The sequence below is a fragment of the Oreochromis niloticus genome, linkage group LG4, assembly GCF_001858045.2.
Source record: "Oreochromis niloticus isolate F11D_XX linkage group LG4, O_niloticus_UMD_NMBU, whole genome shotgun sequence".
Lineage (NCBI taxonomy): Eukaryota > Metazoa > Chordata > Actinopteri > Cichliformes > Cichlidae > Oreochromis > Oreochromis niloticus.
In genome coordinates, this window is record NC_031969.2 from 17,012,132 (window position 1) to 17,039,769 (window position 27,638).

Below are 27,638 nucleotides of genomic sequence, written 5' to 3' on the forward strand. Positions count from 1 at the left end.
ATATTGGTGTGCTGCAATTTTTTTCACTACTACTAATAAATGCTAGTGAGCATTTGAAAATGATTTTAGCAATATACAGATGTCATTCAGGCAGACTTTATTGGTAAGTATAGTCTTATATTATTATTATTATTTTTAATTCTGTAAACTGTTTACTTCTTGAAGTATACCATTTCATGAAAGAAAATTAATTGGCTCATATTTATGAAATAATGTACTTTGCTTCAGTTTTCAACCTAAAACTTTCAATGTAAAATGTCTCAATTTAAATAATAATAAAATAAACCAATTCATAACTTCTGATGTATTTAACTTTATTTAACTTGTATTTTTTCTGCACTGGATGTTGAACACTGGGGTTTTCACTAAATAAATGTAAATGCAAATAACATTTCTACATTTCATGATACAAACACAAAATGAATAAAAACAGTAAGTTAAGAAAGTGCTATCATCAAATATTGTCAAGTAGAAAGAGCAATGCTTGTGTGAAAGCAGTCTGTATTTACATGAAAGTCTGTACAGACTGTATTGTCTCACATTAAAATGATCTCAGAACACATTTGCAGTCTCTCAAGAATATCCTTTTTTTTTTGCAGAAATGAGGCACACTTTGTTTCACCATTCAAAGATCATTTGACAACAGAAAAACGCAATGTTCAACATTTTTCCAAATGTAAACACTGTTAAAAATAGTTTCAGAAATTATTTGCAGTGTTTCTTTTTCTTTTTTTGCATGTTTTTTTTAAACTCTGACTTTTTGAACATTCTTCTTTTTATTTTTGTTATCCTTCATTTATCCAAGTAAAAATGTAATTAGGATTAAAAACTCTTTTTCAAGACATTTTTGTGAGCAAATACAACATCACAATTTTACAAGTAAAGAAACATTGATATTCAGTACAGACAAGTCAACACAAATGTGAATCAAATGTAATTACCGATCTGAACTACTGTTAGAACAGTACAAGTTTAACTCCATATATCCATCCCAGTAAGGAGTTATATTAATGCAGCATTGTGTGCATATGTGTTACAGTTGTCATAATTATACGGATCAGTGGTACATGCAAAAAAAAAAAAGGTATTTGGAACTGAAACAATAACAAACTCAGAAAGAAATAACTCTTGTTTCACACAGGCCTTATTAAATTTGTAAAATCAACAAATGGTCTCTGTAACTCTTTATAGGTCAAGGTCATGTGAACTACATTTACTATTACTTATTACTTATTGGAGATTTACACTGAAGACATTAGTCCATCACTTGGATATCACAGGCAACTACACCATCAAATGAAAAGCCCAAGTAGAAGTTGACTTTTTCGTTTCCATGAGGCAGGGAGGCACTATACCGAGGAACTACTCTGATCTTGCCACTGCTTCCACATCTCACAAACAAGGTTTCATTTTCTGTCCACCCTTCAACCCGTTTGAGAAGTTGCACAACTTGTTTTGTTTTCCATACTTCTCCTCCCAGCCATTTTAGTTTTCTTTCACTTAGAGTGCCTTTAATCTCCTTTTCAATAGCACTTCTGTGAACAATCTTGTTAAGACCTCTTGCCTTTGCCAGAAAGAAGTGTGTCACGATCCTGCTTTTCCTTTGAGACCTATGTTGGATCTTTTGCTCACAAAGTCTCTGAAGGGCATCGATGGCTGAGAAAAGGATCTGAGCACCATCAGAACTTACTTCATCACTTGTCTCAGGCCAAAACAGAAGGGAGAGAAGGAACAGAGCACTTGCTGATGACATGTGTTTCCCTTTTGTCACAAATCTCTTGCTGAATTTTTGTAGCTTTTGAAGAGACAGAAGCTTTGAGGAACCAGGTAGAATACAGTTGAGAGCTATCTGACAAAAGATGAAGTTTGTGAGTTCTGTTGGATCAAGATCATTCCACATCAGGTTTTCTGGGTACAGGCTAAAGATTTTCTCAAGTTTTTTTCCTGCCCTCTCTGGTTTCTTGTCATAAAGTAGTGAGAGGATGGATGTAACATTTCCTCCACCAAGCTTGTAGGTCCTCATCTGTCTTTGGAATGGAGAAAGCTTTTCAACTGGACCAGCCATGTCAATGTCATTGCGTTCTGTTGCTTGACCACTCTCATCTGGTGTAAGACAAAAAAATTCAGCATATACAGCACTCTTTCTTGTCAGCCACTCTCTTGGATTGTGCACTTGCTCTGGATCCCTGGCATCAAGCTCTTCATCCTCTTCACTAATGTCAGTTTGAAAATAGCTGAGTTCCTCAGAAATGCATTCAAGTGCTTGGCTCAAGCTCTTTTGTAAGCCTTTCAACTGTTGATGAAACTTCTGCCAGGGTGTTTTGACCTCTGCTGGTATGTAGTCTGTTAGCAGGTAGTCCATAAGCTCATATTTTCCAGTAGTGTTTGAAAAAACATCTACTCCTGACAGGAATTTTAGAAGCCTGCAACCAACATCTACTTCCCCATAGTATGAGTTGTTAAGGTTGACAGTCTCTTTTTTAGGTGTTTTTTCAGAAGCCCGAAAGGCAGTAATTCCTTTGAGCGCTGTGCTTATGATTTCAATTCCCGTTTCAGGGGATGGCTCTTTTTCTTCAAGGGTATCATACAAGTGATAAAACCACCACTTGTACACTTGTCCCAGTGTGTCAAGGATAAATGTATCTTGTGGTGCAAGAGATTTTGCTTCCTTTGCCCATTCAAGAGCCTCTTCAAATCTATTATGAGTGTAAAGCAGCCGAGCAAGCTGTTGTGCTACACATGCATCTTTTCCTAAATCTATGTAAGCAGCTTTCATGAGATCAACAGCTTTCTGAACACCCCCTTTATCAACATTGCAGACATGCTCAATAAGGGGTGAAAAACTTGTGTCTTTAGGATCTCCTCTGCTCTTCTTGTTGCGTCTAATGAAAAGAGCTCTGATAAACCTCAGAAATTCATCTCTGTCAAATCTGTGATTGATCAGTACCTTGTCACTGATGAGATCCATGGCAATATTACTCTGAGGCAAATTAGCAGACAGCTGACTCAGAATTTCTTCTGCCACCAGTGGATGAATAATTCGTATTGATGGGATGTGTGTTGAACTTTGGTTAAGGTGGATGAAAATGAGCCTGGCTTCATCACTTAGATGATCCACAAAGGCATGGTACTGAGTTCTATCCATATATGTTGCGATGCCGAGAGAGGCCTCACAGTGTGACACAGATATGTACGAATCTTTTACGTAGCAATTCAAGAGAGCCACAAATCTGATGAGACGAGTTGTAGGTGTTGAATGATCGATTTTATCTAGAAGATTTTTTACAAAGTCTTTAATGTAGCTTCGCTCGAACCCTTCAGTCATCAGTACAAATGTGAGGATGAAGTCAGGTTCAAATTGCAGTTTGAGTTGCTCAAGCTTTTTTGAGAACAAGGGCTTCTCGTCTGCAGACAGCTTGTGAGTGACCGCTACTGTTTGAGATAATGATGCTCTGCACATACTTTCTGGATCGTTTGACCGGTTGCAGATGAGCAGGATAAAGCACAACACAAAGGAACTTATCTTTTTAGTTGCAATAACATTTCCAAGGTGCCCTCTGAGGTCATTGATGTAATCTGGATTGTGGTCCTCTAGCAGGAGCAGCACTGGGAGACAGTTATTTTTGTCGTTTTCATCATGTTCCCTCAATTTCACTGCATGTTCACAGACAGTTGTGAGTTCCTTACCCTGCTTAACAACGGCACATCGCACTTTTTTTCTCCACCTCCAGAGGATCTGCCGTGCCACTGTACTTCCACCACTACCTGGATGATGGTATATGTTCACACTCTCTATGGGGCGTATGGCTTTGGAGCGATGTGCTATATTTTCTAGAATATTATTTGCTTCTTTGTAGGCATCCCTCTCTATAATCACCCCACACTTGTGTTTATCAGCAAGCCAGAAGTTGATCCAGTTGATCTTTCCACCTCGATAGAAGTAGCTCTCAGTTTGTTGGATTTCCTCCTCACTCATGATCTCTAGTTTTGTATCATTGCACTGATCAACACTGATAATTTCCAAAGAATCTAGCATCGCCTCTTCAACTGACTTTAGGAAGCACAGGCCTCCATTTAGTACTGGTAATGTCCTTGTGGATTGATTTTTCAATAGTTGAATACTTTGAACGGTGGCATCCACGTGACTCAGTGGCATTTCAACAATGCTGATTTCTTTGAGATCAGAAATTGGGCAAGACACCTGGGCAAGACTTGACCACTTCTTGTAGTTTTCCTTTGACTCGGATATCACTGCCAAAAATTCATGTCCGCTCATTTCTGAGTAGAATTCATGGAAAGTCTCAACAAGTGGCTGTTCAACATCAGACATGAGCAGGAAGAGAACAACAAATGAACGTCTGGAAAGGATATCATTGCAGATGAGTGACACTACTTTTTTCAGTTTCCTTTTTCTTGTTTTGATCCAAGTTTTCCCATCACAGGGTTGTTCACCTGGGAAGTTGTTTCTTCCATTGCAGAAAATCCAACTTATTCTCTCAGGAAGTTGTAAAGACTTTTTGATGTCATCAATTCTCTTGTCTTTTGCATAGTCATCAAAAAAGTGAAGGTTTACTGCTTTCTGTTTCTTGTATTTTCCACAAAGACCAGATGTTTTTGAATCTGGGTCAAAGTCAAACACACAGAATAAATTCATGTGAACTAAGAAGCTTATGCTGTCAAGATGCGCCGGTTGAAATTTGTTTGTTACAACAATGTAAAACAGAGAGTTGTCCATGTGCTTTTTCCCACATGTTAGGAGGATAGAAAGTTTCCTCTTTTGATCCTCTCCAAACTCCAGAGTTGTTTCTTTGCGTGTAGATTCTGCCTCTTCTCTCTGTTGGTCTTTTTCTCTCAGTCCTTGAATGAAAGGAACAAGGTCATCTTCAGGTACACGCGGTGTGTTTGCTCCAACTCTGTAATAGGGAATTTTCTCTTCACATTTGACTTTGTTGTCTTTTTCAGAGAATTTAGGAACACCAACATAGTAAAGCTTATCTTTTACAATGCTTGCTTTTGGGACAATGTCATATTCAATGACCCATGTGTTCCCACTACTTTCCTTGTCAAGCACCTCAATGAATCGTGGGTGCCTTATACAACTCCTGGCATCACTTTGTTGATTTGACCCTTTAAAGCATCTTTCAATGTAGTCTAATGCATCCACAAAGTCTTCTTGGTTGTTTACAGTTATCCCTATGATTTCCCCATGCTTGTGAGTTCCTCTGACTTTATCCATGATGCCAAAGTGAATTGTCCCATTTGCTCTCATATTCATGCATGCGCATGCAAATCTTAGCACTTCACTGGCTACTTTTACTTTTAGCCTTAGGGAGTCTAGTTTGTATGCAATCTCAAGTGACTTATATTCATGGCACGGAACCATCATGTTTTCAGTGCCTGTCTCAGGAGGAAGCACATGATGTTTCACGTACCTGAAGTCCTTTTCATCCTGGTCAAATTTACGATAGTCACAGGAAATCACTTCCGTAGTGGATATGTTATCATTGCTCTCTGTAGGAATATTTTTATCCTTTGCTCCGTCACATAGTTCTTGTGATGAAAGCTTTGGTTCTTGTTCTACATCTTTAACAGCTTCCTTTTTGCCATCTCTACTCTTGCCAGATGAATCGCTTGTCTTTTTTATTTTCTGCTGTTCCGGTATTAAAAGTTCATCTCGTTTCTTCAGTAGGTGTTCAATTTGGCCACTTTTCATTCCAATTGTTTTGTTGAGGAAATCCCGGTCTACAGTTGTGAGAACTGGTCCTGTCACTTCCTCCTCCATCATTTTTCCTATGTACATTTCTTTTATTCCAATGGATTTCAGCCAGGAACTAACATGAGATTCTGTCCAACTGTCATATGGAAGCTCACGCCACTCTGAAACAAAATTTTAAAATCAGTTGTGTTATTCAAATTAAGTTAGTTAAATATAGGTTAATCATAAAATAATAAAGGTTATAAAGGTTAATCCCATCAGTGTCTTCTTGTAAAACAATTTGAAATATTGTTATACTATACTAAGCTTTAAATGTGGTTGGTAGGATTATTATTTTTTTTTTTTTTACATATAATAGATTTAGACAATAGCATTGTGCTCATTCTTAAGAAATATGAAAAATAGAATAACATCAATCAGTGATGATTATTTTTTATTACTTATTGTTGGCAGTGTTGAGGTTATTATTCAAAAAAGTAATGTATCATATATTGATGGTGGAATTTAAAATAATTTTAAAAGTACTACAGTCAATTACCTGTGGACTGTATTACTGTATAAATGCTTTGTTACATAATTGTCAGTCAACAACATAAATTTGTAGGATACAGACTCACATTTTGTACATACACTCAGCTTTAATATCACTCTCTTTTCTTGGCTAGCTTTATGCCAGCATGTTGTCTGTGCAGATGTTTGTAAAGAGCTTCAGATGTGTTGGCAGTTGTTTTTGTCTTGAATACAATTTGCACTTTACCTCTATTCTCTTTTTCATTTGTGCAATACAAATAAGAGTAATATTCGTATCTCCACTCCTAAAAAGTTGTAGACCACACAAACATTTTCCACTTACTTGCAAACTAACGTCAGCTGATTGTAACAAGTGCACAGGAAAAAAGTTTTTTTCTTTCTGTGCACTCACTGTGCAGATAACTAAAGAGCCCTTGTAACACAATTAACTATTATATGTGCAGTGTTGGGAAGGTTACTTTTAAAATGTATTCCACTACAGATTACAGAATACATGCCCCAAAATGTATTTTGTAATGTATTCTGTTACGTTACTCAATGAGAGTAACGTATTCTGAATACTTTGGATTTCTTAATAAATTGTCATTCTTTTTACAACTACATGAATGTACTATTGCTGTGCGATTTATTACTTTTGCTGAAGGTTATTTGCCATACCAATCCCAACTAGATTTTAAATCTTAATAAAAAATGAGTAACAGTAGGGTGGACATTCGGTAAGGCTGCACTTTTTGCAGCGATCTCGTATAGAAAACTATTCCGCGCATATATAAAACAGGTCCGCGGCTCTGAACCTTAAAGGCATAAAACCGTAAAGGGACCTCTGGCTAATACGTCGGGTTCATGTCGGGCTCGTAGCCGAAAACTAGCGTTACTTTGTTGTCTGGGTTAACTTTGCTAGCGAGAGACAGAGAGAGGCGTTGAAAGGCTGCTCCAACGGAACTTATTGTTTCGGAGGAAAACACAAACACAGTGTACAGTCGAGTCTTAATAGCTTACTTACAACTGGGCTCGTCAGGCACTCTTTTTGGCTGCAGTGGTTATTATTAGATTTATATGCTTCCATCTCCCGTTTCTGCTCGGTGATAACTCGTACTTTTCGACTTTTTTTCTCCCTCCCTCGCGCTCACAGACACAAAATGGCAGTCCATTCTCCCTGCAGCACGGACTGCACTGCCCATGAGGCTACATTCTTTAGGGCTATGCCGGTAACACTCTGCCTGTTGCCTTCATATTAAATAATTTTTGTGAATAATTTTTAAAAGTATTTCTTCACGTCATTATGCGGGCTGCAAGTAGAGGTGACATGGGCCTCGAGATTGTGCTGTATAGTACAATCTGATAGTAATACATTACTTATGAATGCATTACACTCAACAGTGATTAGCAAAACTACCTTATTCTACTAACAGAAAGAAATGCCATGCTAATTTGTATCATTGATCCAGCAAACCACTAAAAAAACTGCACTGAAGGAATCTTTACAATGTTAAAATGTAGATAGGCCCATAACATCAAAGCAGTCTGTAAATAATTAAGTATTCAGACAAGCAAGCAAGCTCTTAATAATATCATGCTTCCCAAAATTGAATGAGGTGGTGGAGAAATTTCTCCATGCTATTGTGAGACTAAAGCCAAAAAAGGAACAGTCTTTTTCAACACTCACCTATTCTATATTCAGAGTGGAACATGGCACTCTGCTGATATGACTGATCTTGAAACCCATATCAGATGTGTAATTGCACCTGGGTGTTTTTCTCTGTTTGCTCTCTACTTGAACTACATACCACCACCCGTGAGAGGTTCAGAGCACAGCTTTTACTTTCAAGGTAATGTTCTCTGCTTACATTTTCACAGTTTTACTGCTGTTCAGCAAGAAGTTTGCGACTGTTTGCAGACAAGCTAACATCTTTCATGCAAACTACTAATGACCACGCCAGCTTGCTAGTAATTAAAGGAATTGAAAGGAAATGTAGAATCACATGCCTCTTTGCGACCAATTTCATGTAGTGACTGCCAGCATTTAAATGTGACTGCCTGAATTGATCGCACACACTCAAAACAGTGATTGCAAATCTACCAGATACAATGCGACACATTTAAGAAGCAGCGCTCTGCTCTGGATCGCCTACCCTGAGAATGTGAAACTGTGCCTTTAACACTGTTTTGTTCTATCTTTTGCACAGCATCACGATACAGTAGGAGCGTTTCAGAAGTCAAGTGTTTAAGTGGAGATTATTGGACTCGTTCCTGTTTGTCTTCTTTAAGACAACAATCTAACAATCTGATGACCAAAATTCTCGATTGAATTTTGTCTCGATTGAAAACCTAGCTTTTTAGCTTAGCCTTCCCGGTCTCCTAGAGTATGCCTTTTAAGTGTACTTTCTTGCCCTCCCCTTTCCTCTCTTTTGCTTATATTGTTTTTATTGTTAAGTCTTGCTTGCTTATCTGCTTACTTGTATACTTGTATGCTTGGTTAATCAATGCCTCCCACCTGCTAGCTTATCTGCCTTTGTACTTTACTACTGTTTTATTGGATTATGTGAAGCACTTTGGCTACCTCTGGTTTTAAATGTGCTATACAAATAAAAAAGTTGTATTGTATATATATATTTAATGTATTAAAGAATTTCCCAAATATGAAATGAACAAAATATTTCTTGTTATTCTTTGGATACAGATTGGAACATAACTGTTAGAAGAAATTTAACTGTACTTTTCTACCTATATCAGGCCTTTATTTCTACCCTGGTCTTGTGATATACAACATTTCATACTTACCCATTTCTGAGCAGCTGCTTTCCATTTTTGATTGTTTCTATGAATAGCAAAAACATTAAGTTTAATATTTACTATGTTGTATTTTCTAATGATTTGAATTGCACAGGTGCAGTAGAAGATCACACTTACCACATTCACAAGACTATAGAACACCAGTATAGTTGATCATCCCTCTTTCAGTATTTCTGTTGGCGATAAAGTCAGCATGCTCTCAGTTTTGAAAATTACAGTTTTGTTGATATACACAGATCAGGAATAACAGGTCAGGGTAATGGGTGGCCAAGGCTCACAAGTACATGTTGGCAGTGAAGGCTGATTCATTTGGCAAGACGAATAGACAAACTACTGTAGGTAAGATTGCTAAAAAACTTCATGCTATTTCTGATAGAAAGTTGTCAGAATACACAGTGCTTCAGTTTGTTGCATATGAAGCTACATAGCCACAGACCTGTCAGGGTGCCCATACTGACTCCTGCTCACCACAGAGAAAGTGCCAACAATGTGCATGTAAGCATCAGAACTAACCATGGATCAATGGAAGAAGATGACCTGGTCTAATAAATCACATTTTCTTTTACATCACGTGTATGGGTGGGCATGTCGCTTACCTGGGGAACACCTGGCACCAATATACACCTACCTAAGCATTTTTGTAGACCATGCTCACTCTTTCATAGGAACAGGAGTTTTCTCATGGCTGTTGCCTCTTTCAGCAGTATAATGTGCTCTGCCACAAAACAGAAATGGTTCAGGAATGGTTCGAGGAGCACAGCAATGAGTTTGTTATGTTGGCTTGGCCTCCAAAATTCCCATAGAGCATCTGTGGGATATGTTGAACAAACAAGTACAATCCATAAAGCCCCAACCTTAAACTTGCAGGACTTAAAGAATCTGTTGTTAATATCTTGGTCCCAGATACCACAGCACACCTTGAGGGGTCTACTGGAGTCCATGCCTCTATAGGCCAGGGGTGTTTGGAAGCAAAAGGGGGACCAACAGAATATTAGGCGGGTTTAAACAGTGCTAAAAGAATAAATGATGTCTGTAGTCTGAATTTCTGAACACTGTTATTCAGTTCAACGTATTAATTATTTACTTGAATATACACTTGTCTGCCAGACCCACCCATCCACCCGAGCATGTTTCCTCATAAATGATCGGTTTCTGTGTTCATGCATCAAATGATATTATACAAGTTAAGTTCAAAAAGTCGCTTTCTCCAGTCATGGATTTAGAGCAGATAATCACCTTATGAATATTCAGCAGTAGCTCAAAACCTGAAGAAAGCCATGAATGAACATATGAACATTACCTGATACTGCTGAAGTGAAGCAGAGCAAAGTTACAGAGGTTTTATTAGAGACACAGCTAAGCGTTTTTGCAATATGGCACAATTTGCAAAAGTTTACATTTCTTCCGTATTGAACAACAGAAATTAGGCTTTTTTTCGTAGGTCATTTTGGGGGAAAAAACAAACGAACAGCTGCCAACAGTGCTGTAAACAATGGTAGACTGGTGCTTAATAAGCAAGTGAATAATGCAAAAAATTGAGGTTTTTGATGGGAAACTGTTCTTGAAGTACACTGAGAGAGAGAAAGAGCTGAGCAGGAAGTGTGATTTTATCATGGTGGAAGGAAAACAGCAAAAGTAAGAGGGAATTAATGACGATGTTTTTCAAATGTGAAGTGTAGTTTTGATCTTTGCTTTGTGTCTAAGTCTTTTTGCGTAAACCGTTTACCTGCTCTTTACTCTTGGCTGTCTTAATTAAGTTTGCTGTTTAAGCTGTTTGGCGGATGTTGAAATAGTTTTTTGAGCTTTGTGCAGTTGTGGGTTTGTGCTGCACATACCACTGCTTTAGCCACTCCTGTGTTTGTGATCCTGGGTGTATCTTTTTTGACTGCATGCATAGATAGGACAACAAATGGAAGTGCAGTAATAGAAACTAAGCAAGAAATTGAAACTTAAGTATTCTCTTGTTAGAGAGTTGAAATGCTTGACAAGAAGTGTTTTCATTCAATTTGTTTTGTGGTTTTATACTGCATGACTGTTCAATGGGTCTTTTGCACCATTCTGAGTAAGTACAGCATAAATAGTTATGCAAAGTCAAGAGACTTTTTCAGTGATCATCTCTGCATCGCCCACCCTGAGAATGTGTTCGTGAACAGTTAAAGAGTTAAAGGTTCTCTCTTTAAGTTTTTTCAATCAGCTATGTACCACAAGCCTTCAAGCAGCAGTTTAAACCATTGACCCAGTCTACCCACTCGACTTAACTAATTATAGGCCAGTCTCCAACCTTCCTTTTATCTCAGAAATTCTTGAAAGAGTAGTTGTAAAGGTACTGCATTAGGAGGTACTTTGTGTCAAACCCATTATTTATGACTCCCTGTTACATGATTTATGACTCAGGAAATAATAAAGGAAGTAATAAAGGAAGTAATAAAAGTAAATGGCATTTTCATGAATATCATAAATTATTACATTTCATAACTCGGTAATACAGTGGTCCCTCGTTTGTCATGGGAGTTACGTTCTAAAAATAACCCGCGATAGGTGAAATCCGCGAAGTAGCCAACTTTATTTTTGTCAAGAAGTGCAACTTTTTGTGCGATGGTAGCATCTTTCTCTGCCTTTTGGGTCCTACCCAGTAGCGGTTTTTGATACGGGCGACACGGGCGGTTGCCCGGGGCGGCATCGTGGTGGGGGGCGGCATCACGGGCATTGGCAAAAAAACCCCCAAAACAAAACAAAAAAAAAATTGCTCGTACTCATGCTGCCCTGACATCAGCCAGCGCATATTGGGAAAGTCGTAGGCACCGATCGGTTTTCTATCGCCCATTTGCTGGGAGTAAGGGCGCCCCCCGTTTGCGAGGTGCGCCTGCTGCTTGCGGCACAGGGAGGAGAGGGCGGGGCGGCGGGGGATTCTCTGGCTGGCTGGAGCAGCATCTAATAACCAACTCGCAAAATAAAACAAAATGAAAACAAAACAACAAACACGAAAAAAAACAGACATTATGATACAGAGTTATAATTTGCACCAATGTTTTTTCGAAATTCTATACACGAAAAGTGAGCGCGAGAGCCCTCGGTGCGCCTGCTCGCTGCTGAAGTCAAAGTAAACTTTATTGTCATCTCCGCTACATACAGTCCAGTATATAGAGAGACGAGATGATGAGGCTCCAGTTACAGCAGTGCAAGTAAACAAACAATAAATATAAGAAGAGTAAGAAAATAAATATTCACTTTAGGACTAGGGGTAAAGGGATCAATAACAATTTATAATTTATAATTTACAGTTTGATGATTTAAAGTCTCACACACAATCTGTCGAAAGGGGAGGGAGACCTGCTGCTTCTAAATAGAGCACATTTCATTCATAATGTTGTAAATCCAAGCCCATTATGTATTCATGACTTGAATCCTGGGTTGTGTGAAATCCCAGAAATACACCTTAGACAAAGTGAATCTGTGAACTAAGGTGTAGGTCTATTAGGTTATGTTGTGGTGATCCTCTGGTTGAGGGATGGGTGTTCATACTGGAGTGCAAAATTAAAACCAATGGAAGATGGACAAGAAAAGTTCAAAGCCATCAGGTGCTCAGTTTAGAAAAAATAGAAAAGAAGAGGAGGAGAAATGAGCAAAAGATGCAGGTAAGCAGATGTGTCATTGGATAATGGCAGGTCATCCTGAAACAATCAGAATCAGAATACTTTATTAATCCCTAAGGAAATTATGTGGGTTACAGTTGGTCCAAAAAGAAATGGTAAAAATAGTAACAGTAACAGACTAAACTCCAAACAATACATTATGTTACAGATTTTAATATTAATTAGTCAGTGTCAATTGTTGATTTGTCCTGTTCTCATTGTATGACGAATTATGATGGCTGTTTGGTAGCTGTTTGCATACAATGCATACTCTCTCTCTCTTCATATGTGTGTGTGTATGTTTCTCTGGTGACATTCAGTATGGTTCCGACAACAGTTTTATGTTAATGTATAATCCTTAATATGTTTTATGTGCGTGTGCGTGTCTGTGTGTGTGTGTGTGTGGGGGGGGGGGGGGAGCGCGCAAGAGGGCGTGTTCGTCCGGGGCGCCAAACAGGCTAGGACCGCCACTGGTCCTACCGCAGGTGCCTTTGACGGTGCAAAACGTTTTGTCGACATTGTTGTGTTTGTTGGGAGAAAACTTACAAACATACAGTACAGCACTTCAGAGTCACACTGCTAGCGATGAAGATTTATGTAAATCTGACAAGGTGAACGCATTCTGTACTGGACAGGAGACACGGCATGGAGATTAATTGACAATGGTCTACAGCCGATCACGACGCAGAACACAATGCGTCACAAAAAACAAAAAAAAAAACCCCCACAGGGTGAAATTATTTATTTTATACAATTTTATCGTCATTTAAATTTCCAAACTGCCTTTTCTCCAGTAACAATTATGGTGAAATTTAAGTTGTTCTTTTGTGTGATTGCACACTGCCCATGAGAGGACCACTTAGTAAGCTGTACAGCAGAAGTTTCAATTCAGTTTTATCTATACATTACCAAATTACAACAACAGTCATCCAGAAGCGAGACTGTTAGTCACAAAAATGGTGGACAGAAAGTTATTTTCCAGTCTGTGAGATGTCGGCTCTCAACGCCCATCCAACGGCATGTCCGCGTACGTGCCGTTGGGTGAACGGGATGGTCCGCGCTTTTTGTTGACATCTTTTTGCGGAATCCGTTTACCTGCTCTTTAATCTTTCATTAAGTTTGCTGTTTTAGCTGTTTTCTGACCTTTAACCTGATTCTAGCGTTTCTGGCAAAAAAACATTTATATTTAAAAATCGATTCAGGATTTAATGAATCGCGATCGCATTATTATTACTAAAATCATTTTGAATCAGGAAATCATTTTTTAACCCACCCCTAGTAAATACGCATATATGCTGACATTACAGATGTACTTACATAATCTGATCAGCAGAGTTTAACACCCCGCTTCCTGGACCTAATGCAGCTGTGGGTTTGTGCTGCACAAAGAACTGCTTTCTTGTGATCCTGGGCGTGTCTATTTTGACTGTACTCATAGATGGGATTAGGCACTACTAAAAAACGTGCAGTAATAGAAACTAAGCAAGAAATTGAAACTTAGGTATCCTCTCGTTAGAGAGCTGAAATGCCTCACAAGAAGTGTTTTTTAATTCAATTTGTTTCGTGGTTTTACACTGCATGATCGTTCAATGGGTTCTTTGTGCCGACCTTTTCAGTGATCATCTCTGCATCGCCTACCAGTTAAACAGTCACATGATTTATAACTGAGGAAGTAATAAAAGTTAATGGCATTTTATGAATATCATAAATTGTGATATTTCATAACTCGGTAAAAATCAATAATCATATGCCCCCAAAAATATGATCATAAATATATGGTGATTGAGTAGGAAGATGAATATGATGTTTGAGATTAAAATGATGGAATAATAAGTCATAATGGTGTGCTGTTGTCATTTGACGCCAAAAAGTTTACCTTTTTTGACAAAAAATGCCACCTTTTAAGACAATTGTATTTGTGGACCTGTGTGTGTGGGTGTGTGTGAAAATGTGTTATACCATAATAAAAACAGCCTGTTTCAGTTTTACCGCTGTTTTCAATAAATTGCATGCTCACTTCCATTTCTTTTTGTTGCATGTTGAAGGTCTGCTTGGAACCTTGTTAAGATCCAACGATGCAAAATATGTTTTTCTTTTTTTTTCTTTTTTCTTTTTTGTTTACCATTTTTCAAGTGGTCTTAAACTGATCGGAGCTGTAATAAAGAGCTGTTTGTTTAATGGTGATGATCATCATGAGTTTGCAACTACTTGATAAACACATCATGGAGCCACCAAAAAGGCAAAAAATATCAGCAGTTTGGGAGCATTTTGACATATCTCACAAAAATAACATACGCCTCTTCAAATCAGTCTCAGAGAGGATGGTTAGTTAGAGGTGTATGTGTGTATTTTACACAGGGCCCTGTATTATCACAGCAGGGCTGCTGGTGTACATGGAATGATCAGCAGATGATTCATGAGGCATGAAGGCCTGTTACCACCGTGAGGTAGCTGATGAACTGGTGATGAACGGAAGGCTGAGTTGGTCTTAAATGTCGTCCTGCTGATTGCCGTTGATGGATTACAGGTGGAAGATGCAGGTGTGGAACCTTCATGGGTGGACAAAGGAAAACAGGGACCAAGCTGAAAAACACCAGACACTCATTCAGATCATTACACCTTTAAATCTTCACCATGCCAGGTAGGAGAGGGGGAAAAGGCTCTGAAAATCATGTGTTCAGAAATTTGTAGAACATTTGGATAATACATCCGATTAACATTTAAAATGGTTTTAGTGGTTGTGCCATTTCTTTTAGTTTTTAAGTTAGAGGGAAAAAGTGGCTAATCTGGGTATAAATAAATGTCACTTTTGCCTTTACAGTCAATCAGAGTACTGATTTATGTGCAACAGCTTGTTCCTGATGATTTTTATCAGTATACTTTGCTTTCATTAGTTTGTTCCAAAATTAGGCTTTTGAATATGTAAAACATTTAAAGGCTCTGAAAACAACTTTGCTTATTGAGACACTGAAAGCTTGTACTTTTCAGTTCCTTGTAACATAATATAGAGTAACCCTAATAAATGTTCTCTAGCGGTTTCTGGTCTACAGGTAAAAATAATAATAATGTAAAAAAGTCACCTTGGATGTATCTACCTGCAGGCCTTGTTTATGGCAGTGTAAGTAAGTAAGTAAAATAAGTTGATACTATGTGCTGAGCTGCCCTCGCCCATTGTTTTCATTGAAGTAGTATCTCAGGACTGATGATGCATCAGGTGTCATCGTGGCAACAACTATTGATGAAGAGCCTCCTCTGTCCAGAGTCAGGATCAGTATAACATGTGAGGTTGTAAGAGCTGAGTGTAAAAGCAAAGGTGTCCATTTACCAGTCGATCTATGTCCATAGCCTCACCTATGGTCACGAGCTTTGGGTAGTGACCAAAAGAATGAGACTGCAGAAATAAGCTTTTTGTGAAGGGTGGTTGGCCTCTCCCTTAGAGATAGGAAGAGGAGTTCAGTCACTTGAGAGGGGCTCAAAGTCTGACCACAAAAAACGTTGTGTGCTCCTTCCTGCTGCTGGCTGAGGTCTGTTGTTGTGTTTGTGAGAGGAATACTTTTCCTCAGAAACAATAAAGAAAAACAGTTAAAGACAAGAAAAGTCACCCCATGTGTTTCTGATCTGCCTTCCAAAGCGGTCTCTAATGCTGTGTGATATACACTTGGTCTATTATCCATACCTGATCTGCTCTACTCTAATTATAATTAAAGCCTTGTTACTTCTCTTATTGTCTGCCACATATCTTATCTGCTGTTTGTTATACAGTATGTTGTGAAACATGAAAGACTTGCAACAAACAGTCCCAGATGGATTTGAATCAAGTGAATTGTGTTGGTTTTATGTCAGCAGGTCTCCAGGAAACTCAATTAGTATTACTTAAAACATAAACTAATATATCAAATATAACTTTTAGTCAAGAAAGTTACAATACATCACAAAATGACCATCACACACATGAAAATATATTTTATTGAACAATGTTTTCAAGAAAACAGAAAAAATAAAACCAACCTCAAAACATTCTTAATTAAAATATGTGTCATTTATCCATCAGAGTAATTGTGCATTCTTCTCACTGGACAAAAATGAGCCACTACATCATACACATCATTACGAATGCTGTTGTAATGTTATCTCATATCCAAATCTTAATGTGCATGTGACTCTTCATGATTGGTGGATCCAGACGACGGACCATATGGACTGATTAACCAGCTGGAGACAACTTATATGATGACGCCGCCATGGACGGCCAGTCATTCATCCTCGGCTTATCCCAACCAGCAGACCTTTTGTTACTTGCCCAATGCTGTTCGCCTTATACAGGATTATGTAGGGAATTTTATTTATTTATGTTGTCAGGTGTGGCTCTGGTTTCATGATACTCACCTCTCCATGTGTCAGAAAGTTAAACTAATGACTTTAAATTGACTTTAATTGTTTAAAACTGTAATATTGCAGACTTACAGATAATTTTTCATGTGGATGAGTATGCTTGTAATTTAAAGAGAAGGCAGACTAAGTGCAGTGTAATTCACTCCATATTAAACCCACTTCATTGTGTCTTTAAATGTAGAATAAATGCTGCATTAGAGACGAGTGTAAAATCATGGGAGTGAAAATAAGAAAAAATTAATCCACCAGAAAATGAGAGAACTTACCTGTATAAGTCTGCTGCTGCTGTTTGTGTGAGGACAGTCGTAGCTCCCTTTATGCTTTGCTTTCCTGGTAAATGAAACCAGAGCAAACACCTCTGCTAGTTGATAAGATGAAGATGAAGGTTGATAATCCAGATATTTGAATGAGTTTATTAAAGCGCAATTGTTCATCTTTTTATGAGCAGGTTTAGGTCCAAAGTTTGAACATGGGCGTATCTGCCTGTCTGCAGGGTGAGAGATGCAGTTGTCTCTCATGTAGTAGCTGATGAATGAATTTCAAAGAGTAAACACATGTTTTTAATGTGTTACAACTCAAACTTTTAGTTTCATTATGTGAAACTAATTCAAATGTAACTTCTGTTTAGATTTGAATGTTTGTACTAAAAACATGAGGCTGCACACATTTACCCAGGATGTTTTAAAGCTCGTGGAGCTGCTTCCACTGCTGCAACCCTACCAGGAGGAGGTGCTGTCACAGAGAGTATCACAGAAATGACAACGATACAGCATCACTATCCTCGCTGTTTATTTCACTTTTCTGTACTTGTTTTTCTAGAAACCTCGGCATGCAGTGTAGCTTTTTTTAATGTCATCATTTATCAAACTAAGATGTTTAAGATAAGATAAGACTTTATTGATCCCACGATGGGGAAATTTTTGCGTTACCTTAGCTCAGGTACAGATATCAGAAGGAAAATACAAAAAATACAAATAAAATACAAACAAATAAGAAATAAGTAAGATAATACACTATATACAACGGTAGCATACACAGTATGTGATTATGGATATGGTTGTGGAAATATGCAAGACATAAACTATATAGCTTAACATAATGGCAGAACCTTACACACTCACCATCTTTTTGATTAAATATTAGTCATACACTACACTTTCCCTGTGAACGAAATATAAAATAACCTGTGATGCACTTACTGTAATGCCCACAATGAATCAATGCTTCTTCGATCATCACGTTTTAAAATGTATAAAACAAAGCACAGCAACTGAAACTGTCAAAATAATGTTACAGGATTAAATCTCATCTAACTCTAAGCTATAGAACATTTCTCATGAAACATCTCCAACTGTAAAGTTTTACAGTCACTGTAGATCAGAAGTGTGAAACATAAAGCCCAGCGAGGACTCCACTACAGCCCGCTGGATGGTTTCGGCTATGTGAAGGAGGACATGAATTTTTGCCTTTTAAACATGTTTTAATAAGATTTGCAGCTTATCTGTTATTTAATTATCTGCTATAGAAATTCATCTTTTTCCCTGAGAAATTTGATTCTGTTTATTTGTTATTAATGTCATGATGTGTGGCAGGCAGGAGATTAGACCCAAATGCAGGACTCGCAGAACACAGAGGGATGAACAAAAAACAGCAGCTTTATTGCTGGAAAAACTTGTCATCAAAAGCAAACTTCAAAAAACAAACCAAAATCTCAACACGACAACCAGAAACTATGAGACAAAACAGAGAGAAACAAACCAGACTGAGAGCTAGACTAAGCCTCAGGAACACAGGAGGACGAAACACAGCACGAAGAAGTACGATACAACACAGGGCTTAAATCGCACTGGCGTAATCAGGGAATGGGAGACAGGAGGGAGACACAGCTGGGAGTAATCAGTAATCAGACAATGGAAGCAAAACTAGACACACTGACATGAGACACAGACGTTCAAAGTAACACAGGAAACACGGCAGGCACAGACTAGACACTAAACTAAACCTACACTAACACGAGGATAATAATAATAATCAGAACAGCACAACTAAGAAATCAGAACCTAAACCATGATACAGAATAATACAAAAACACAAGAGAGAAGATGCTGGGTCAAAATGACCCAGAACTGTCAAAATTAAATGCTAACAAAATGTCAGTATGTTTGTATGCTGTTGCGATAATATCGTATCGTGAGTGACGTATTGTGATGTTGCAATGTGTGTGGTGTCAGGTGATTCCCACATCTACTTACCAGAATATCTTCTAGTAAAGAAGGTTAGAAAGGAAGCTTTGAAGCAGGCCTGACAGCAGGATGTGTGTGTATAGATTACACACAAATTGTTCGAAATTTTTTATCAGACCAAGTAGAGAAAAAAAAATGTAATTTGCATGTCTACAATTAAATACCTGCAAAAGTATTTGTAGACTTTAACAAGCTGTTGAACCTAAATGAAAGTAAGAATGAGCCAGCAAAAGTGCTATTAGTTAAATTAATGATTCCTTCAACAAGAAAATCTAACACAGGATGCGTCACAGGATGTTTGTTACTCTAAAACTTGAGTTGTTTGGGATACATGCGGGTAGAAAGAAGTCAAGAAAGCAGCAATGTGGATTGAAAATAGAAAATGCACACGAAAAACAGACAGAAAAAGGAGCCAATTTTGTTACAGAGCTGTAATAAATGAAAAGCTAAAGAGGAGAAAAGAAGTTCACAGAATCCTAAAGAGAAACCATTGTTGACTGTGGATGTTTGGATGAAAGTGATGCTCAGTGTCTGCAGGAGTCAAGCAGATGTTACAACTTTCATTCACTGCTGTTCCTGTGACATAAAACGACTGAAGATAACAAGCACATTTCTCTAAAACACATGAGATGAGGCTCCATGTGATGTAAAGGCACAGAGGAAATGGGGGTCATCACCTCAACAGTAAACACTCAGGTCTGCACTCAGATTTGGACACTTTTGTCATTTCATTGATTGAAAGTTAGAGTCTATACCTCAGGCTATTTTAAAATCCAGAGGAGATGCAACATTGTAGTTCTAACTGTATGTTTTAGTTCATGCAGCCAATAAATAAAAATACTTTTGTGTCAAAGTAAAAAAGCTGAATAAACATCTCCCAAGTGTGTTTAGGCCACGAAACCTTTGATGGAAAGAAGATCAGGGATCCACGCAAAGTGGGGTTTATGCACTTGTTCTGAAGACACTTCCCCGTCCTAACATTAAACACTGCTTGTAGCAGGTATCACAGCCACAACAGGGACCTGTTTTTTCAGGTGTTGATTTGGTGTGATTTGCAGTAAACCGTGTGCCACAGGCATTGTAAATACATTTGTGCGACTCACTGAAATATTCTAATCCCAAAAGTGAAACTCTTACAAATACATATGCCACAATACATTAATTTATTGAACTTGTAAACTTTTCATTTACATCACACAGTGTCTTGTTGTTTGGTCTTATCTGATGTTTTGAGGGATGCAGTTTTAATTGTATAATGTGGCACTGGCATCTAAGTCTTTCGGGTTTTCGGTCCAAGCAAGGAAACACCATTTCAATACAATATTCTGATGACTTCTTCAGCTCCTGTTAAAGATGTGTTGGTCACTGACAGTTTTTACTCTTGTCTTGCATCCTAAAAATAAATTTAACACCTGTGCAGGAGTGAAACCCTGAAGACTCTGAGCCCGTCATGGTGCACTGTTTGAAGTTTGTAATGTATTTATGTGAAAATAATTTCAACTGTGTCTACAGGTGGATTTTGGAAGATTTACAAATATAGCACAGCAGGTGAAATTAAACACATCAAGACAAAGTGTACAATGGAACAACTGTTATTCAACTGGTTGTACCAAAGTGTTGTAGCTGCCTGATTCTCAGGACATTGAGTCAACATAATATCCCAGTAGTTCTAGTCTTCTGGTTGTAATTTGTTTTTCTTTTTATCCCACACAATGTGAGATCAAACTAACTGAGTTTGTTTACTATATGATGAATAAACCCTTTTACAGTAAAGTTGTGAAATATGAGATGATGTGGTGTTAATTTAAAAATTACATGATTATGAAAATAGAAATAGACAAAGCTGGAAAAAACCTGAGGCAGTTTGTTTGAGCAGTGGGCAACAGAGCAACTAATCGTCATATCACCGTCTTTGTTTCACATCAAGGCACCACCAGGTGACAAGCTCTACTTCAAGAAGAGCATGGCAAGAGTCAAACAAGAAATAAATCCATAAATTAGCAGTTTCTTCTCAAAAAAGCTGACTCAGTTACAGGCTTAAATCAGCGTATCATCATAGTCATGATAAGCCACCCTCTATTAAAGGAAACAGGCAGATTAAACAAAATTGGCCCAATAAAAACAAATTACTTTTTCAACAATCTTACGGATAAATGAAAAAGAGTTTAGGGGCTGAGCTTTGGAAAAGAAAGGAAAAACCTGTCAGGGAGTGTATCAGGACAGCAGGAAGAAGATTAATGGTGAAATACTGTTTGCTCAATGGTTTTGCAGTCAGTGGCAGTACACTTTAATAGAAAAGTTCAATTTAATCTGTGTGTTGACACTGATTGTAGTTAAATTAATGTTTAGGTGACAATGCCCAATATATAAGACCAACAATGAGACAAACAACAATCATGACAGCACAGATGAAACAACAAACACAGGTGTTGTTGTCCTGAGATGTGAAATGCAAATTAGAGTTGTAGCTTTCCGACGAGACAAAAATATTGTTTTGGTTGTTCTCTATGATATTGACCACAGCATCACTTTGTGCGTTGCTTCTTGGTGCTGGCTGACCTCTGTTGTTGTCTTCGTGAGAGGAATATTTTTCTGGGATCACAATAAACAACAACAGTCCAAGGCAAGCGAGGTCACCCCACGTGTTTCTTATCTCCAATAACTGGGAATCATTAGCGTTGCTTCTATAGCGGTCTCTGAGAGACATCAGTAAATTGATGTTATCATTGTTAATGGAAAACCTACTGATCGCTCTTAAGAGGTTAGCAGTGATCTCATATGTATGTTGTGGATCATACTCTGTCCCTCGATGTTCAGATGTCTCATAATGCTGTGTGATATAGACTCGGTCTATTATCCGTGAAGTTCGCCGTCCCACATTCTGCTCCCTGACTCTGATTATGATCCGAGCTCTGTTGCCGTCCTCGTGCTCTTGGAAGACATGATGTGGAAGCCGCAGCGATCCTTGTTGATGGATATTACCAAGACTGTAGTACTGATATCCCCACGGCAGTGGGTCTAACAGCTCTTCATAGTTTCCATAATGATGTGAGCCATAATCATCACTATTTGGATCAAAGGTCAGACTTATCTCACCGTTAATGTCAATGTCAATTTCATTGGCAAACCAGTGGAGCAACCAGAGGCTCTGCTCAGGCACAGCCTGGCCAAAGCCTACTGACCTCAGATCAGTGATTGAGTTGAGCGCTCGTCTTACAGCTGACACAGAGCTGAAGGTCAGGAGGAGAGCCACACAGCAGCTCATCATTCTTCCAAACATCTTCATCCTGGAGAGATTTAAGAAGTCACTGTTTTTATTGTTCATGCATACTTTATATTCTGACATTCATTACATGTTTTTTTGACCAAGTGAAATGATTATGTGATGACTGCATAATGTGATTAATAGAATATCCATGATTAAGACAGCTTTAATTTTTCTCCTAGTTTATAATTTGATAGTCATTCAGCCACACAAACACTAAAACAGGTTTTACTTGTTTTTCTCCTCTCTGGTTTATACCATCTATTACGGGTTGGAATTGCATTTTAAAATTTTGCTTTCTTCAACTGAAATCAAAAGTTAGTTTTTTGATTAATTGTTAAGAGAGGCTTGTTAGTGAGAAATGTTGTTTTCTCAAACAGCTTTAACTTTGTGACATAAAGAGAGAAAATCACACTAATAACTTGTATCTGTAACTTGATTTGATGGCTGAAGCCTCCTGTCAGCTTCAGATAAACAGGGAAGGATCGCTCAACACTCAGTTTACAGAAAATTAATTAAACAAAGGAAATTAAATAATTTTTTAACAAAGAAGTGAAGCATATTTTATAGGCATTAGCAAACATCCTTTTATTTTCCCCACTTATCCATTAAACCTCTGTTAAACCATATATTTATTTATTTATGTTGTCAGGTGTGACACAGGCTTCATGATACTCACCTCTCCCTGTGTCAGAAAGTTAAACTGATTACATTTTTCAAAAATACTGCAGATTTATAGATCATTTTTCATGTGAATGAGTATGCTTGTAATTTAAAGAGAAGGCGGACTTGAGCAGTGTAATCCACTACATGTTAAACCCACTTCATTGTATCTTTAAATGTAGAATAAATGCTGCATTAGAGACGATGGTAAAGCCATGTGAGCGAAAGTGAGTAAAAATGAACCCACCAGGAAATGAGAGAACTTACCTGTGTAAGTCTGCTGCTGCTGTTTGTGTGAGGACAGTCGTAGCTCCCTTTATGCTTTGCTTTCCTGGTAAATGAAACCAAAACAACAAGCTCTGCTAGGTGTGAAGATGAAGGGTGATAATCCAGATATTTAGATGAGGCTATTAATGAGCAACATCATCATGGATTTAAGTGTTTCTAGTTTAGCAGTCATATAAAAGCCAATTATTGATCATTTTACAAGCGGGTTTAGGTCCAAAGTTTGAACATGGGTTCAACGTGTCTGCCTGACTGCAGGGTAGTGATGCAGTTGTCTCCTTAATGTAGTGGCTGATGAATGAATTTAAAATAGTAAACACACATTTTTAATGGAAGTGTTTCCTCGTATGATTTGTTTGAATATTTAAGTTTTCATCTTTTAAAGATGTTCTATAGTTACCATAATATAATAAAAACTTTGAGATCATTCATATGTAGAAATATGTGATCGTGTTACAACTCAAACTTTTAGTTTCATTATGTGAAACTAGCCAACATTTCATGTTTGTACAAAAAAGCCAAGGCTGCACATATTTACCCAGGATGTTTTAAAGCTCGTGGAGCTGCTTCCACTGCTGCAACCCTACCAGGAGGAGGTGCTGTTATGGAAATGACAACGATATAGCATCACGATCCTCACTGTTTATTTCATTTTTCTTTACTTGTTCATTTTAGATGTTCAGCATGCAGTGTAGCTAAATATCCTTTTTTTAATGTCATCATTTATCAAACTAAGATGTTTAATGGCAGAACTTTACACACTCCACCATGCACCTGATACTGACTTAAGAGCCTTCCACCTGTCTCTTTCATTAAGTCTTAGTCATACACTGCACTTTCCCTGTCTAAAGTTAATAAAGTTAAAAAAAAAAAACACACTTACTGTAATGCCCAAAATGAACCTACGCTTCTTCGATCGGCACGTCTCTGTGTTTTGAAAGTTCTTGGACAGCTGTGAGGAACACTGCCAGGGGTCAGCCAGTTCAGCCAGTATTTCTGCCTTCTTGGAATTGTGTAAGTAGGGTTGAATAACTGACTCTATTTGTTTGTTCTAAGAAATCTGTGAGACACAAAGAAAACAATGCAAATCTTGGCATAGATGTATTTAAATGTATGTCTACATTAGACCAATGAGTCAAAGTCAACACTTTAGCAGTGAGTGACGCCAAAGAGCTTTATTAAGGACAAAAATAGTTTTTTCTTTTGTTATACTGATTCGTCTTTAAACTGACACCATAAGGGAGGAGGAGTTCGTTTTCCAGGTATTTGCTCTTTGTTTACTTGCTGTTCAAAATCTTCAAAGGGGCCAGAGTCAGGGTCAAAGCACGGCGTCTGAAACTGTCAACATAATGTTACAGGATTAAACCTCTTCTAACCGTAAGCTTTGCAACATTTCACATGAAACATCTCCAAGCTGTAAAACTTTACAGTCAATGTAGATCAGGTGTGTCAAATATAAAACCCAGCTAGGACTCCACTACAGCGCACTGGATGGAAAATATGAAGGACATGAATTTCTGCCTTTTAAATATGTTTTAAAAAGATGTGCATTTGATAAAGACCTCACCTGTGGGCATCAAAACTGCAAAGTAATAAACAAAGTGAATAACAGGAACTTTTCATTCATTTAATTACCTGCTATAAAAATCATCCTTTTCCCCGACAAAGTTGATTCTGCTCATTTGTTTTCACACACTGACAAAATAACAGTTTGTTTGTTTCTTTGTTGTTGCAATAATAATGTATCATGAGTGATGTATTGTGATGTCGTATTGTGGGGTGTCTGGTGATTCCCACATCTACTTTCCAGATTATCTTCTAATAAATGGGATAATAAAGGAAACTGCTGCAGCTTGTTGCCATATCATCTTAAATCGGTCGTGTGATTATGAGAGGGTTAATCACACTCTCCTTCATTCCATTTCCAGACTGTAACAATCAACCACCTGTGTAAAATCTGAAATGCCCATGGTGTTGATTCACGATGTGCTCTGGCACAGTCATAGGCATCAGTTGCTACTGACAACAAGAAATAAAACCAAGAGATTATTCTAGGATGGCACGTGCCACCCCTGAAGGTCCAGCCCTGCTGCCAAGCATTAGGAACCTTCCTAAATAAAACTGAGACTAGTTTGACAAATACAATAGCAACATAACCTTGAATGTTTGTAACTGCAAGCATTGTTTATGGGGCTGTTCAGAGTAAATAAATAATTTGATATTATATGCTGAGCTGCTCTAACCCATGATTTTTAATGAAGTAGTATGTGGACACCGATGCTGGATCAGGAGTCAGAAGTGTGCAGATGAAGCCTCATGAAACCTTAAAACTTTCAGTCCAGCTGGTTCAAAGTAAGTTTCACTTCTCGAGGCTTCATGTGGATACAAACGCCCCCTGCTGGTCAAAACCTTTGTTGTCATTTCAACCATCTGTGAGGCCGCGTGGCTGTCGAGCTCCATCAATGTCAAAAAACCTGTCAGTAAGATTTCAGTCAGTGTTTAAATAAATCCAACAGGACGTGAGAAGTTTATGTTAAACCTGTTGTGGTGTTTTCAAAAGATGGGACAGTGATTGTGCCTTTTATTGGTGACTTTAAAAAAATATTTATTAAGAAATAATATTTGTGCTTTGACTCTGTCGGGTTCTCTTTTTGGTAATAACCTCTCTGGCTTTGGAGAAAGTCTTTCACATAATGCTGAGGAGGCAGGCGTGCACCAGTATCCCACAGCACAGACACCCATAGATAATGTGTTGTACCCCAGTTAATTGACACACAACAAATACTTAAAATTGTATTAAGTTTTTTCTTATTTAACTTAACAAAAAACCCAACTTGTGAACGTTTTAGTCGTAACATGTTTCATTATTTACAGGCAGATTATGTGTAATATTCAGCTTAAAGTGTTTCCACCCAGGGGGAAACCCTTCTCCTTTCAGCTGGCTCAATAAAATAAAGCTCCTCTGTGTCACAGACGAAACTCCAACACGAACACAAACACGCAAATTTATACATGTTCATAAATCACACCGATGCTCAGACCACTTTCTGAACCAGCGAGGTTTCAGACGTCACCAGTGACACCACTGCCCGTAAAGAAGCAGAGTCTGGAGGACAGCTCCTTTGTCCATCATTCCAACCACTGGCAAACAAGATGGCATCACCACAGAGTCGGATGTTCATCCAGCTCTTTTTCTTTGTAGCAAATAAATTACACACAAATTCATCCAAAGTTTTGTTCAGAATTTTTATTTCCAGACCAAGTAGAGGAAAATATATATAATTTACATGTAAATAAACACCTGCAAACATCTAAATGTGCAAAAAGTATTTGTAGACTTTAACAAGCAGTTGAACCTGATTGTGATTGAACATAAGCATGAGTCAGCAAAACATCTGTCAGTTAAATTGATGATTCCTTCGACAAGAAAATCCAACACAGGATGTGTCACAAGATGTTTGTTACTCTAAAATTTGAGTTGTTTGGGATACATGTGGGCAGATAGAACATGAAGAAAGCAGCAACATATAATGAAAATAGAAAATGCGCACAAAAAACAGACAGAAGCTGGAGCCAGTGTTGTTACAGAAGTGTAATAAATGAGATTCATGTAAATAAAAGAACCAAATGAAGCTAAAAAGGAGAAAACAAGTTCACAAAGTCCTAAAGAGAAACCATTGTTTCTCTTCTTGTTTTGTTTTGCATCTAAGTCTTTAAGGTTTTCAGTTCAAGCAAGGAAACACCATTTCAAAGTGTACAATGGAACGACTCCTGTTATTCAACTGGTTGTACCAAAGTGTTGTAGCTGACTGATTCTCAGGACATGGAGTCCATAATAATATGCCAGTAGTTCTAGTCTTCTGGTTGCAGTTTGTTTTTCATTTTATCCCACACAATGTGAGATCAAACTAACTGTGTTTATTTACTATACAATTAATAAACCCTTATTAAGGAAAGTCATGAAATATGAGATGATGTGGTGTGAAATTAAAAAATTTACCTGATTATTAAAATAGAACTGGAGAAAGTTGGGGAAAGTTGGGGAACAAGAAATAAATCCATAAATTAGCAGTTTCTTTTCAAAAAAGCTGACTCAGTTACAGCCTTAAATCAGGGTG

The 27,638-nt window shown here is 37.9% G+C and overlaps 2 protein-coding genes across 4 annotated transcripts; both read right to left on the minus strand.

Annotated features, from left to right (window-relative positions):
* Nucleotides 1-297: 297 nt before the first annotated feature.
* LOC102081930 (sterile alpha motif domain-containing protein 9-like) lies at nt 298-14,074 on the minus strand. Of its 3 annotated transcripts, none has more exons than XM_019357989.2 (5): nt 13,990-14,074; nt 9,669-9,848; nt 9,158-9,213; nt 9,029-9,065; nt 298-5,877 (listed from the first exon to the last, which is right to left on the minus strand). In XM_019357989.2, exons 4-5 carry the CDS (start codon nt 9,051-9,053, stop codon nt 1,256-1,258), a joined length of 4,647 nt encoding a protein of 1,548 aa, XP_019213534.1. In that variant the 5' UTR covers nt 9,054-9,065; nt 9,158-9,213; nt 9,669-9,848; nt 13,990-14,074; the 3' UTR covers nt 298-1,255. The 3 variants fall into 3 exon arrangements, with proteins under 3 accessions (XP_019213534.1, XP_019213536.1, XP_019213537.1); XM_019357991.2 differs by having other exon boundaries at nt 9,669-9,755; nt 13,990-14,039; XM_019357992.1 differs by lacking the exon at nt 9,669-9,848 and having other exon boundaries at nt 13,990-14,005.
* A 4,788-nt stretch (nt 14,075-18,862) lies between these two features.
* On the minus strand, nt 18,863-24,458 carry LOC112846657 (uncharacterized). Its single transcript, XM_025906540.1, has 2 exons — nt 24,404-24,458; nt 18,863-22,594 (listed from the first exon to the last, which is right to left on the minus strand). Exon 2 carries the CDS (start codon nt 22,591-22,593, stop codon nt 21,646-21,648), a length of 948 nt encoding a protein of 315 aa, XP_025762325.1. The 5' UTR covers nt 22,594; nt 24,404-24,458; the 3' UTR covers nt 18,863-21,645.
* Nucleotides 24,459-27,638: the final 3,180 nt, after the last annotated feature.